The following is a 14,273-nucleotide window of genomic DNA, read 5'->3' as shown; positions in this document are numbered from 1 at the left end:
TTATTACCTTACTCCTTGTGCTGAATAGTTTTTTCTCCCTTAAGTAGGAGACAAGTGCTCTCAAAAGGCAGTATTTTAAAACAAACACATCTCTTAACAAGCATACTCGCTATTTTAATCCAGGACTCTGCCAGTCCCCACCACCACCACCAATACTCTGGGGAAATATCAAGTCTTGCATACCCAAGGCCCAATGCAAATACAGCAAAGAGCTTCCTTGTGTGATTTTGAACTGTTTAAACTGTGCTGCAACCTATACAAAACAGCTACATGTGCTTGTTATGAATGTTCGGAATAACCCTTGTGAGACAATTTCACTGGCAAATTTACTAAACATACATGGATACTTTGAACAAGTTGAAGTACAGTTCAAGATATTAAATAAATCTCAAAACTCAAAGAAGTCCTTTTTCTTCCTGGCAACCTGCTTTAAATCAGGCTTTATATTCAACTACTGGGGTGCGTATTTAAAAAAATCAGAATCTTGTTTCTCACTGAGGATCCACAATCAGGCTGGCTAAATCCAAGAAATCTTTTGACAGGCCTGGACTATGAAATAAAATAGCTGACAGGCCTGGACTATGAAATATAATTGTTAAAAATCAGCTGAGAAATTTCAAAGAACCTGAGCTAGACTCAAGCCAAAATATTCTTAGCTTTCTCCCTCGAACCTAAACTAGACCCCCTCAACTCAAAAACCAAACAACCAGGTCAAAATAAATTGCTCAATAGCAAAAACCCAGAAGATTCCTTTAATGAGCTAAGAAAACCAACAACAAGCAAGTCAGGGTAAAGTGACTCCAGAGGTCTCTGAACAGTCAAAATTCACTTTCTAAATAAATACATGTACCATGTAGTCACTGAAAGATCAAGTGCTTAGATTCCCACCAAAAATTTTCACTTAAAGACTTCCATCAGAACAGCATGCAGTGTGATCTTCCAAAAAGAAAGGTATTGGTACAGATTATGAGTTTAAACTAGTCTGTAATGGAAAGAATTCTAAGAAGGCACTTCTTCATGAAAACATCATAAATGTAATGGCCTCTACAAGTACTCCCCAGAGAGTACTGAGGTCGGGAACACAAAATCTCCTTACTGTCCCTGGGCCGAAAGAACCCCGCTTGAAATCCACCAGAGAAAGGGCTCTCTCTGTTATGGCCCCTACATGGTGGAATCAGTTGCCGGAAGAGGTGAGGGCCCTGCAGGACCTTGTTCAGTTCCGCAGGGCCTGTAAGACGACCCTCTTCCGGCTAGCCTATACCTAGCTTGAGAACTTAATGCAGCTTGCCAGATTTCTTTTATATATATTTCGAATATTTATTAATATTTATGGTTTTATCTGTTTTATCTGTTTTAAATGTTTATTCCCTTATATGTTTAAATATTGCTTAATTTTATGTTGGATCTATTGTTGGAAGCCGCCCTGAGCCACCCGTGGGAAGGGCGGGATATAAATTCTAAATAAATAAATAAATAAATTTATTTTATCAACGTTATCTGTGCAGAAGTGGAAAGAAAAATATACAATTGTCCTCAAAGATAAGACTAAGATCCTTTTAATTGAAAAACCAAATGCATCTAAAAGCCCAAAAGTTGGGAACATCATCACCACCATTCCCAGTTTCAGCTCCAGCCTCTGGTACTAGCAGATATGGGGCCTCTTAACACAGAGGTCCCATTTAGGTGCAATGACTAACAGCCTCGATTGACCCACCTATTATGGACACAACTAATCCTTTTTTAAAGCCATCTAAGCTAGTGGCTGTTCGCACATCTTAGGGTTCCCTAAGTTCATTGTGCACTATATATATAGACTTATCTCCTGTTGTCATAGATCATTACCAATGAACTTTAATGGTGCCCAGACTTCTACTGTGTTAGGAAAACTCTGATTCATGATTTTAAAACCCTTATCATGTCCTCCACTTTAGTAATCTTTTATTTTCAACTATAACTCCCCGGCACTTTAGACTAGCCCCACAGAATGATGCTCCAAGGTTCTGATCATTTTAGATTATCATTGACGCACACTTCTTTTCAAACCGAATGGGATTTGCTTCTCACTAAACATACAGTATTTGGCATTGAATGTAGCCTTTGTTTTTTTTCTTGCCTAGCCCACCAATGAAGACTCTGATATAATTAATGGAGTAAGAACATAAGAGAAGCCATGCTGGGTCAGGTCAATGACCCATCCAGTCCCACACTCTGTGTCATCCAGTGGCCAAAATAACCTAGGCACCATCAGGAGGTCTATCAGTGGGGCCAGGACACTAGAAGCCCTCCCACTTCTAGTGTGAGTATGGTGATCTTCAGAAGAACACAAGCTTTGTGTGTAAGCAGTTTAACAACATCTTGTTAAACAGGACCTCAGGTAGCAGGGCTGGAAAAAGCCTAGAACAAATGCTAGTCAGATCTAATATTGCATTGGCCCGATACTGCACAATATGGTGCTTGTATTTTAAAGTCAACATGTACAATTACTAGCCAGATACTCAGAAGTGTGGAATAAAAAAAAAGATGAATTAAAGCAAGCCAAAATTTAGAGAAGACGAAATAGAAAGACAAAACTGGCTGGTGTAACACTTGTCTGTCTCTTTCTCTTCTATTTTGCTTCCAAACTCTATCCCACTAGATTAACACAACATATTAATTTTATTACATTTGTATCCCGCCCTCCCTGACGGGCTCAGGGAGGCTGTTTACATGTAGTATGTCAACTAGAATTAGAATAATTTTGACATATATAAGCACAGCATAACTGGAAACTAAAGGCAAAAGGAATAATTCAGAACATGACTGTCAGAGAAAACAGCTGCTTGATTTCAATGTTAAAGCTAATTTGCAATAATACCATGCTGCACATATGATTCTAAAGGCCTCAGAAAGAGTAGCACTCTACACCTAGGAGGAAGCAAATTTATCTGTAAACAGAAGGGTATCCACAAGACTCATGCTTTGCCAAAGCATAAATGTCTCATGGGCCATACAGGGGAGTAGCCTCTATTCTACAGAATAAATATGACTAATTTTGGAATATACTGTTGCAGCTATGTCATTATGACTATGTCAGCACACTTTGAACTCCCCACTTCCTCCTTCTAGGGGTATCAACTTGCCAATGAACTCCCTGGTCCTTATCGACTCTGCATCTATACTTGCAAACTCCTCATCTACTATCCAAAGGACTATATTAATTCTGGACTCAAACTCAGCTCAGAACTTTCTTTCATTGCAGCAGATCACAGAAGAAAAGCAATGTGTTGCTAGGCATCAAATGGCCCTTTACACCATTCATGGCAGATACATGACGTAAACAGGAATTTCCACTGTGAAATCTTATGACTATCCACTGCATGCTGCTCCAAAGCATAAACTGTACAAAGCAAAAAGCCCCTCAGAATGTTTAACCTCCTTCACTGCAAAGTTGTAGATTTCTAGGTTAAATCTATGAGATTAAGTTTTGTGCACAACAGAACTGCTACTAGTGCACCCTTGCTACTGACCCACTTTTGCAACCATTCTTCTTGGAGAAACTCAGTGGAGTCATTACTCAAGTCAATCTAGCTGGGTTTTTTTTTAAAAATGTAACTGCAAGCCTGGTTTATTCATTCAACCTCTTCTGCTACTTAGAAAACTGCAACATAGCAGTCAAACTGCCAAACCATCCATGTTCAAATTCTCCATTCTGCCACGGAATACTCACTAGGTGACCTAGGGCCAGTCACACACACTCAGCATAACCTACCTCTCAGGGTTTTGGTCGCAGGATAAAAAGAGGAAAAACAATGCTATAAGCTGTTTTAGGTCTCTGCTGGAAAGAAACGTGGGGTTTAATTACCTAAATGTCAAAATATTTCCTGTGAGTAATATAGTGTTCAACAAGTCACCATGGTGCACAGACATTTTCATCACAGTTCTTAGTATATTTTATCTTATCTTTTAGTTTGGCTGCACTGCTCCCAACATTTATTATCAACTTACTTTCCTGAGCTGTTACTGGAAGCGCTCAAAAGAGATCCAGAAAGCTCTGCCCCACACCGTATAAAGATGAGATGGACCTTTCTGAAACTCATCCCCCTTTCTTTGAAGGCAAGTGAAAAGAGTGAATGGACAAGGGCTGTTGTAATTAGAAGCAGCCAAGCTAAGACAGTGTTCTTTGAGTGCTTGTTGATACTGTTTCCAACAGCTCTCATAACCAGAGGGAGTCTGCTAACTGGTCATTTTCGGATGCCTTGCTTCAGTTGCCCCCGCCATGCGGCTGGATGGGTGGCAACCTACAAAAGTGCATTCTAGGTGGTGGCACCAAAATTTTGGAAGTGCCTACCCAAAGAGAGTTGACTGTCTGCCTCTACTGGTATCTTCTGCCACTGAGTGAAGTTTTGTTGTTGATTCATTCAGCATACCGCTAATGACAATTATTGGTCCTCCTCTGTGGTTCTGGTATTGTTCATGTGTTTTTATTGAATGATTTTAAAATTTTATAAGGTTTTAATTATTTAACTGTTTTAGCAGTTTAGGTTATGTTTTTATTAGAAAGGCAGCATAAAAATATTTTAAATAAACAAAATGGAAAGTGCCACTTCATCCTCATTGTTATGGGTGACAGGGATATTTGTGGCATAAAAAGACACAATGCAACATTCATACTTGCATTCATGCACCTTGATTAATGAAGCAGTATCCATGAAAAGGTAGATCTCCTAAGAATGGCTTCACTAAGATATTAACAGCTCTTGGGGTATATCGGCAAATTAACCCTAGAGACCTTCACCTCCTTTTTGGGGGGGAAAACACAGTCCTGCAGGTCTTCAAAATAGGTGTTTTTGCACCTGTGCTAGCAGCTGTTTATTTTGGTGATTACCACCCCGTATTTATATGCCACAACGCTTGTCATAGTATTAATAAAACTACTAAGAACTGGAAAAGGTTAGTATTAGGTTTTGTTGTAACTACCACAAACTTCATACATTTATATACAAAACTCCAGAGGCTGAAAAATGATCTGCCTCCTTGATTCATTTTTTCAAGGCCTGTAGTAATAAGAAATAATTTACCCGTTACAATATTTAGTTAAAAGTAATATGCAACATCACTATTACAATACGACTATTCTGCAAACTTTCAAAACCATTTCTTATTCAGACTTTTGGTCTTCAGAATTCAGTGCCAGCATACAGTTCCATATGTGAATGTGAAGATTCTCATGTGGAGCTGTGTGTGGAGTGTACTACTATGTGGGCTGCAGTGTTAAACAGCACCAGCATTAAAGGAAAATTACCACAGGACACCTGTGTAACTCCCTCCTAAACCCACATACTATGAACTATAATTAGAAGATTTCCTCCTATGCTCCCTTCTTCCAAAATTAATTTGAGGCAATATGGGGGTGATGGAGTTGTTCTCACCAAGCCAATACAATGGTTTGCTGCAAAAAGACTGCCTGCAATATTTTTGAAGAACCACCAATTCTAATGTAATGAGTATCAGATGCTCCATGCAAGACAATATAATCTCTAGAAATTAACCACCCTGCTCCTAAATCAGATAACAAAAGATCTCTTGGTTTGGTCCTGCTGTCTACTTCGGTTTGTATGAGAATTCTCTTGAATTTCCTCAACATTCTCTTAGTGATCCATTTCAAAGCAGTACTTTAAGTTGAAAATGTTATGTTAAAATTAATCTACACAATAATTAAACACATGCACTGATATTTTTTGTTGAATAAAGATTTAAACCTTTGATCTGCTTATTTCAAATATTTGTATTTATTACTTCTACTGACCATATATTGCTGTTTCGACATATGCTATATCCTATACTGTTAGTTTTGAAATGATGTTGGGTAATTTATACAGAATGACAATATAGTAATTTTCTCTAACATAAAGCAAAGATTCTCTAACATAAAGCAAAGATTCTTGGAGGAAACACCTAAACTAAACTTCATACAATATTATGTTTGATGGCTCCTTGAAAAAGACAAAAGACCTCACAGACCCAACTTTCAGGCAACTGAATTTACCACTGTTCTGAACAATACCAAAAGGAGGAATGCTCCTCATTTTAAACTATTGCTTCAAAATGGAGATCCACTAAAAAGAACCTCTTAAAACAAAGATTTGTTAAAAAGCAAAATCCTAAATAAACAAGCTACTATTTCAAAATTTCTTAGAACACAGTGTTTTCTATCAGGCATCATCTATGTCCTCGCAATCAGGTAACACACATGCACATAAAACACTTCAAGCACTCTGAAAACTTCATAAACATGGCACCCTTATATTTCCCCCTTAAATTCTAAACAAAATTAAGCAGCAGCTCTCTGGATCCGTACTGGGTTGTAAATCCCACTGAGCTTACTGGCACTTACTTCTGAAAAGACATGCACTGTATGGAGAGATGTTAATTAAGCCACGTTCCCCTTAAGAAACATCAGCTGACACCCTCCATTCACAGACTCGTTCGCTGCACTAGTTCAAACGATACGACAGACATTTTAAGGGTTTTTAAAAAATAAAACGGTTCGACCATTTTATTTTGGGTCGGCAACTCTGAAGCGCTTTTTGAAACCTACGAACTCCTATCTCCACCCCCCATCCCCGGTCAAGCAAGCCACGTCTCCCCAAACTTAATCGTTCCAGCCGTAAACAAAACCACCAAAGCAAGGAACAACAGCAAGTCCCTCAGCAGCTTCTCTCCGCCCCCTCCCACCACCCCCAGTTCCCAAAGGCCAACACCATTATGAACCTCCCTTCCCAAACCCCACAGCGCCCCTTCGGCTGTTTTGCTGAGGTTAATGAAAGAGCCGCGGGACTGACGTCTATCCCTCCGCCTGGGGAGCCACTTGAGAACCGGAGGGGCAGAAAAGGAGGCTGCGCCGGCGAGCTCCGCGCCGACTCTCAGGCCCTTTACGGGGGGGGGGGGGATCCTCCGCAAAAAACCTTCAAGGGACAGACAAAATGGGGGGGACAAAAAGCTGCCAATCAGATGCCCCCCCCTCAGCTACTCTAACCAATCACGAGACAGCGCGAGCCGCGGGAAACGGGGGGAGGGGAAGAGAGAGCCGCCCTCCTCCCACCTGTAACCGTCCAGAGGCCCCCAAACCTCGCTACGGCCCCTCCCCCTCCTCAGCCTGAAGGGGCCCCAACGGCTCTTCCCGCTCTCCCCACCCGCTCACCCGCCGCCAATTCTCCTTCCCTGAGGGCGACCGCAGCGCTCCGTTGCCACAACTCGCCTTTTCTCCTCTCACGGGGCAGCTTCCTTCCCGCTGTCTAGTCGGCGACGGCAGCAACGGCCTCCTTACCTTCCAGGCCGCAAACAGGAAGTGCGTCACATGCAGAAAGCGGTCCCGCCTCCACGATGGAGAGTAAGCCGTCACTTCCGTCGAGACAGCGGCCGTTCCGGAAGCTTCTAGAATTATTTTTTTTTTTTTGCGCCTCCCCTTCCCTCGTCGCCTTTATCGCCTCAAGAGAAAGCGCGGGCGCCTCCGTGTGGTTATGATGGGTCGGCGCGCTTTCGTGAGTCCGACGGAGCGCGGACGTGTGACCATTGACATACAGTTATAATTCAGGGGCAGCTTTTTGCGACCTACTTTGGAGCATCATGTGTGATTATTTTCCGAAAACTCCGATTATTTGTGACGTTGTCTGATTTTATCATATGTACATTTAGCGTTTGCTCGAATTGCTCCCCCTAAATAATCCTGGAATCCCAACAACAGCCTTACAAGGCACGCAAGTCTTATTTGTTCCTCCTATTACAGAAAGGAAAGGGCAAAGAATGAGAGGATGGCAGGGAGATGCCACCCTGGTCTCCTTTTGCTGCCCTTCATCACACCCCACTGAGGGTCAGCGGGTTAAACGGGGCTTTTTTAAAGCAGGAACGCAGTTCCAGCTCGCTTTGCATCAGGGGTGTGTGGCCTAATATGCAAATATACTGCTGGGCTTTTTGTACAAAAAAGCCCTGCGTGACACAATGGTGATGCCAGAGGGTGTGGCCCAATATGCAAATTAGTTCCTGTTGGACTTTTTCTACAAAAAAGACCCCAGGGGGAATGTTTCAACATGCTGGTGGTGCAAATAGGGTTGCCAATCCCCAGGTGGGGGCAGGGGATCCCTTGGTTTGGAGGTCCTCCCGCCCACTTCAGGGTCATCAGAAAGCGAGGGGGGGGGGGAAGGAGGGAAATGTCTGCTGGGCACTCCATTATTCCCTATGGAGATTGATTCCTATAGGGTAAAATGGAGAATTGATCTGCGGGTATTTGGGGCTTGGGGGGGGCAGTTTTTTGAGGTAGAGGCACCAGATTTTCAGCATAGCATCCAATATCTCTCTCCAAAATATCCTCAAGGTTTCAAAAGGATTGGATCAGGGGGTCCAATTCTATGAGCCCCCAAAGAAGGTGCCCCTACCCTTCATTATTTCCAATGGAGGGAAGACACTGAAGAGAAGTGCGATCCCTTGAAATGTGATGGCCAGAAATCCCTTTGGAGTTCAATGATGCTTGCCAAAACCTGGCTCCACCCCCCAAAACCCCAGATATTTCTTGAATTGGACTTGGCAACCCTAGGTGCAAAGTCACTTCCGGTTTTACCATACACTTTTGCCCCAGTCCTAGAGCTACATGATGTCACTTCTGGGCATTCAGTAGGGTAACAGAACTCCTATTTATGGTACATCAGAGAGACAAGAAGAAAGTTACCTGTAAAGCCACTAAAGGCTAGAGGTCAATCGGGGGACATCTCTTTGTTGACGTCCTTCTGTGGGCCTTCAGAGTAGATTTTTCTCCCTAACACTGAAAAATAGCTAAAGAGGATTCTGAGAGGTTTTTGGTTGTGTGGAACATCACTGAATAACAGCCTATCAGCACAAATATACAAAATGATTAGCATCATCTAGAGAACAGAAGCATGTAGAAGCCTACAGGAGAATCATAGAATCACAAGGGGCCACACAGGCCATCTAGTTCCAAGCACCTTCTCAATGCAGGATCAGCCTACAGCATCACTGATAAGTGTTTGTCCAGCTGCTGCTTCAAGACTGCCAGTGAGGGGGAGCTCACCACCTCCCTCAGTAGCTGATTCCACTGCTGAACAACTCTTACTGTAAAAAAGTTTTTCCTTAATATCTAGCTGGTACCTTCCCACCCTTAATTTAAACCCATTATTGTGAGACTTCTCCTCTGCTGCCAACAGGAACAGCTCCCTGCCCTCCTTTAAGTCACAGCCCTTAATTTACGTCAAGAGAGCCGTCATGGGCCCGCTCAGCTTCCTCCAGACTGAACATTCCCAAGTCCCTCAGCCTTTCCTCAGAGGGCTTGGTCTCCAGGCCCCTGATCATCCTTCTCACCCTCCTCTGCATCCACTCCATTCTGTCATGGTTGGAAGAAAGGAGTTATATGATGTGGGGAAATTTAAATTTGCAATTTGAATTTGGGGTAGAAGGAAGTAAGCTCACAAGAAGGCAAGGAGTAGGAGAAGCTGACCTTATACCTCAATGTGATATTACATTTCCTTCCTCTACCTAAACTCAAGCATTCCGCCCCCCCCCCCCCCCAAGATCTCCAGAAATGTTTCAAGGCACTACTGATCACACTGTCAGAGGATGTTTCAGAAGACCCAAGAAAGCATGACTTGGAACCTCCAAATACTTTGCGACTGCCCCCTTGCTGAGGTCCCTCCTCTCCTCAAACTCCTACCTCTCTAAGCCTCACCCCAATTTTCCCAACCTGAGTTGGCAGCCTTAAATAGGCTCAACAGCACTGGGGACCCCTGCTCCATGCTATGCCATCTCCTGTGTGTGTGTATACATACACACACACACAAACACACGGGTCATTTTGTAGAAAAATAGGTGGTGGAACTCATCCAGGGATTGTTATGCAGCTGCACCTACTATTCAATGGGCAAGGTGGGAAGGAGGAAGTAGAACTCAGAAAGGATCAGGAGCTGTGCTCCTGTGAGCTCCAGCTGAATCTGAGGCCTGCACACACACACACACTTGTGTGTGTGTGATCATGTGTGTGTGGGATCATATATGAACATTTACAAAGGATAGCTACATAGTATATAGCAGGGGTGGCCAAACTGTGGCTCGGGAGCTACATGTGGCTCTTGAAGCCCCCACTGCCCTGCTGACTGGCAGCCTGGAGAATGCATTTAAAGTTGCTTTCTTTCCACTGCTCCCTCCCTTCCCATCTATTCCTTCCTACCTCCAACATCTGACATTCTTGTCTTGCAGCTCAGACATTGGATGTTCCTGTCTTGCAGCTCTCAGACATCTGCCATTTATTCTATGCAGCTCTTGTGTTAAGCAAGATTGGCCACCTCTGGTATATAGTACATAATGGCTCTTGAATCTGCACTGACAACATCTACTACTTTCCCTCATTTTACTACCACTCTTGTACACATCAGGAAATGCCTCTTCTAAAGGATCTAGAGCAGATCACTTCCCCAAGTATTATTTTATTCATGTGCAGATTGACTAATTTCTTTCCACCCAATTTCCCCTCACTGGGTGGGCATTCCTCTTAATGTCTCTTATGTCAGCTCCCAATACCCCTAAGTTTCCTAAGACTGGAAGGGCCAAAAGATGACAACTGCAGGATGAAACCTGTCACCCTTCATCTTCCTTCTCTGGGGTGTTCCCAGACGTAAGGCATTCAGGTGGAGCCCCGCTTCCTTGTTTACAGCCTGCTGACTTAGAATTGCCTCTTAACCCTGGTGATCTATCTGGCAGTCAGATCTGCCACTTGTGCTCTAGAGCCAGATACGGCTCTGAAAAAGAAAAGGAAACCTTCAAGGCCTATTGAAGCAGAATGGAATGGGAGGCAAAAAATTTTATGGAACCAAAAGGCTTTGAAGAGTTACTTTATAAGAAAGAGAAATGACAACAGAGGACAGTTGCCAGTCATCCAGATGCCAATTATGTCAGTGCATTAAAAATAAATCACAGGGTGCTCTTGTGCAGATTTATGCATTGTGAGGTTCCATGTGTCCCACTATCTAAAAAAGGACATGCCACAGCCAGTCTTTGGGCTGCAGAAATTATGGACGACCACAACATTTATCAAAAATGTTATGTAGTTGCAGTTATGCAAACTGGCCGTCTACCAGTTCATTGTTAAGCAAACGGGGAAGCATCTCAAGTAAAATGTCAGACCTCTCCAGCTGCTACAGGCCAGAATCCTACTAACCATGCCAATAGTTCAAGGTGGCCAGCGGGCTTTCAGACTTGTTCTTGAAAAATATTTTCTCATGCCTTGCAGCGAACTATTTTAGAATATTGTTTGTGATGCGGCACAGGGAAGGGTGAGCTGCTCAAAGCCCACTAAGCACAGCCACACCTTTGGTTTCATGGCACTTTGTATCTGGAGAGATACACAAGAACAGGAGCTGATATAATGACCAATTATATTGATAATGTGGCATAACCACCAAAATCCTGGAAGTGTATGATTCATTAGGAAAAAAATGTTTAATTTACATTTTACAACTTACAAACAAGGCAGTTCCCATGAAACAAAAATGATGTCTACTGAAAAAAATATTTAACGATTTGGCTGATACAGAATAAATAATGCTTCTTAAAGAAAATGTTCAGGTTTTGTTTTTGAGAGAAGGCAGTGGGTAGTATTAGGAAGGGAGTTTCAATAGCCCTTTGGTGTTCAGCTCCCATTTTCCATATTTAAAAACATACACACGTACACAAGCAGCCAACATTTAGGAAAAGAACAGAAGTATATTGTATCATTTATAAAGAAAACAGCTTCGAGCAAAACCAAAAAGAAAACAATTGCTTTATTTCTATACATTGGGACTACAAATAGTATTTTTAAACACTTCATTTTTCTTATCCAAATCATGAAATTATACATTTTGTACTAACACTAGTAAACATCTTAAAATCACTCAGAGCTCTTTTGCACATTTAAAATATATTGCTATTTACTGCTAATTAAATATGAAATTCAGGAGCTTCCTGCAGCAGTAAAATAGGTCTTGTCTTGTTTTAAAGTTCAGGAAACCATGAATGGCGTAGCCCCTGTTGTAAAATTCTCCGATCTTTTTAAAACAGACGCTAAAGAATGAACTTGATTCTGCCTCTGTTGATGATTTAAGTTCCAATATTTATATATAATTTTTTTAAAAAGCAAGAATTGCACGTGAAGACAAGTGTAGACCCAGCATGGGGACTAGTTCTCAACCACCTCCTCTCACACAAAACGAACATTTCGCATACGGACAAGTGTCAAATGTCTCCTTCCTCCATGTCCAAAGAGACCTGTGAGCTGGGCAAAGTGGGCTCTTAGGTGCTTAAGCCATGGAAAACAATGAGAGCAGCCCTGTGTTTGTACACCACACACATACACACAGAGTTATCCTGGGTGAATGAAGCAAATGGGATTACGTGAACGCTTGCAGGCTTTCAGATATAAAAGATAAAAACCTGATTGCTGCAGTTCAAAATTATTTTAATAGCTGATACAGATATTTGCTTCCCCCCGACTCCCAAGTCACAACTATTGTCTATACACGCTGAAGGAGTTTGATACATTTTAAAAAAGAAGTGAACAGGCACAGAGGAGAAAATAAAATGGTGGGAGGGAGAACCACGTGGATATAGTTACATCAGCCCGTAACAACATCCAATTGATCATGACAAAATTTAAGGTAGTAACTGAGGACCAAAGCATGACCATCTGGGTTTCAGAAACACAGAAAGGACATAAAAACTCTCTACCCCTTGCTACTGAGACAATAACAATGAATTCTGCTCTCAGTTGTAACAAAATTGCAGTTGCAGAAAGATTTTGTAAACGATTTCTGCCACTTGGGGGGGAAAAAAAAGACACAGAACTACTTTCCTTTTGTTATTTTTAGCCTCTTGTTTCTGGGATGCTTGAGAAAATGGTTATGCTTCCCGCTCCAAGGACCTCACCCTGTTTCCATCCCAGTGGTTGCTTTGTACGTTGCTTTATTGCCAGCTTGTGAAGTTATTTGTATTTGAACAGCACAAACTCAAAGCTTCATCTTTGGTTATTTCCCACTAAGATGGTTGCTGTGCTTGAACATGCTCGATCCCTTGGAAAACCCTACCAAAAATTGCACACGGCGTTCATTAATTTAAAACAGAACAAGGTAGCGTCAATGTAGTTAAATGCTAATGAATGACAGCGAGTTAACATCTTTCGCTAGAACTGAAGCCTACTGGAGAGTGTTTGATAGGACAGTGAGCCGCAGAAACCTATACAGAATTCCCTTAGCTGGCTTGGCATTAGCACTGCTTGCAGAGTAGGCACTGGTTTAGTTCTTCCGACAGGGCGTCTGATCCTGCTTCAGCTCAGCTCAAATCCAGCTGCACATTCGATGGCGTAAAGAAGTTTGCTCCGCATAAGGTTTTCATCATAAAACTCTGGGAGTTTCAGTAAATTCATACAGGTGCTGGCAGTGGGGAGCCTGTCTAGATCCGATCCTCCGTTGTGTACACAAAAGGCAGGATACAATTCCTGGGGAAGAAAAGAAAACACAAAGATGAAATGAGGATTACAGCACACCATCTCTCCTCCAGAATAAGAAATAATTTTGTCTACATTTCAGGACATTTCCTTTATGACCCTAAAGGAGCCCCTAAAAGCCCAACAGTGAAATTGTATTCAGAAGGGACCATCTTAGCTTCTACAAGTGAAGAAGCAAGTCAAGCAAAACCCTGAAATCTGGAACTCCAAGATTAAAATACGTTCTATCTTTCAGGTAATTTATACAGTTCAGTTATGCAATGATACAGAGCCAGTTCTTTGAACACGCTGCCTGCTTGAGACCCTGGCCACAAGCCAAAGAGATTCCAGGAGCACAAAGGACTTTAGGCCTCTTATTATTATTATTTTTAAAAGTCTCTCCATCCCACATATAGCAAGATGCTTTTGGAACCTAAGAAAGCTTCAAAAGCAGTTTGAGAGGTAGAATGACTGGCGTGTGTGCCAGCTGCTTAAAAATTCTACAGGACTAGCACAAGCCACTCTCAGAAGCCTAAAGCACCATTTGATTCACAGCCTGTTAACTCTTGTTGATTTCTGGAAAACTTGCCCAATGGTCTACAGGAATAATTGGAATAACTCTGCAACTAAAAGTTCTATTTAATGCATTTATTTATTTTTATTCTATCATATTTATATCCCGCCCTCCCCTGATGCGCTCCGGAAGGCTAACTGTTCCTCAACGAAAGTACTTTTATACTGAACAGCACCCTCTCTCTCTCTTTGTGTGTGTGTG

The 14,273-nt window shown here is 42.2% G+C and overlaps 2 protein-coding genes across 2 annotated transcripts in view; both read right to left on the bottom strand.

Annotated features, from left to right (window-relative positions):
- Nucleotides 1-7,433, bottom strand: part of DNAJB6 (DnaJ heat shock protein family (Hsp40) member B6) — a 69,846-nt gene extending 62,413 nt beyond the window's left edge. The window contains exon 1 of the mRNA XM_060248063.1: nt 7,238-7,433. The gene's annotated coding sequence lies outside the window, so the exon portion shown is untranslated. The remainder of the gene's footprint in view (nt 1-7,237) is intronic.
- A 4,350-nt stretch (nt 7,434-11,783) lies between these two features.
- UBE3C (ubiquitin protein ligase E3C) overlaps nt 11,784-14,273 on the bottom strand; it is an 80,037-nt gene continuing 77,547 nt past the window's right edge. Inside the window, exon 23 of the mRNA XM_060248062.1 lies at nt 11,784-13,510. Within this exon, the coding sequence (XP_060104045.1) occupies nt 13,340-13,510 (171 nt within the window). The 3' untranslated portion in view covers nt 11,784-13,339. The remainder of the gene's footprint in view (nt 13,511-14,273) is intronic.

This window comes from Heteronotia binoei, chromosome 10 (assembly GCF_032191835.1).
Source record: "Heteronotia binoei isolate CCM8104 ecotype False Entrance Well chromosome 10, APGP_CSIRO_Hbin_v1, whole genome shotgun sequence".
In the NCBI taxonomy this organism is placed as follows: Eukaryota; Metazoa; Chordata; class Lepidosauria; order Squamata; family Gekkonidae; genus Heteronotia; species Heteronotia binoei.
The sequence above is the reverse complement of the archived record's forward strand: the minus strand, read 5'-3'. Positions and strand labels throughout refer to the sequence as shown.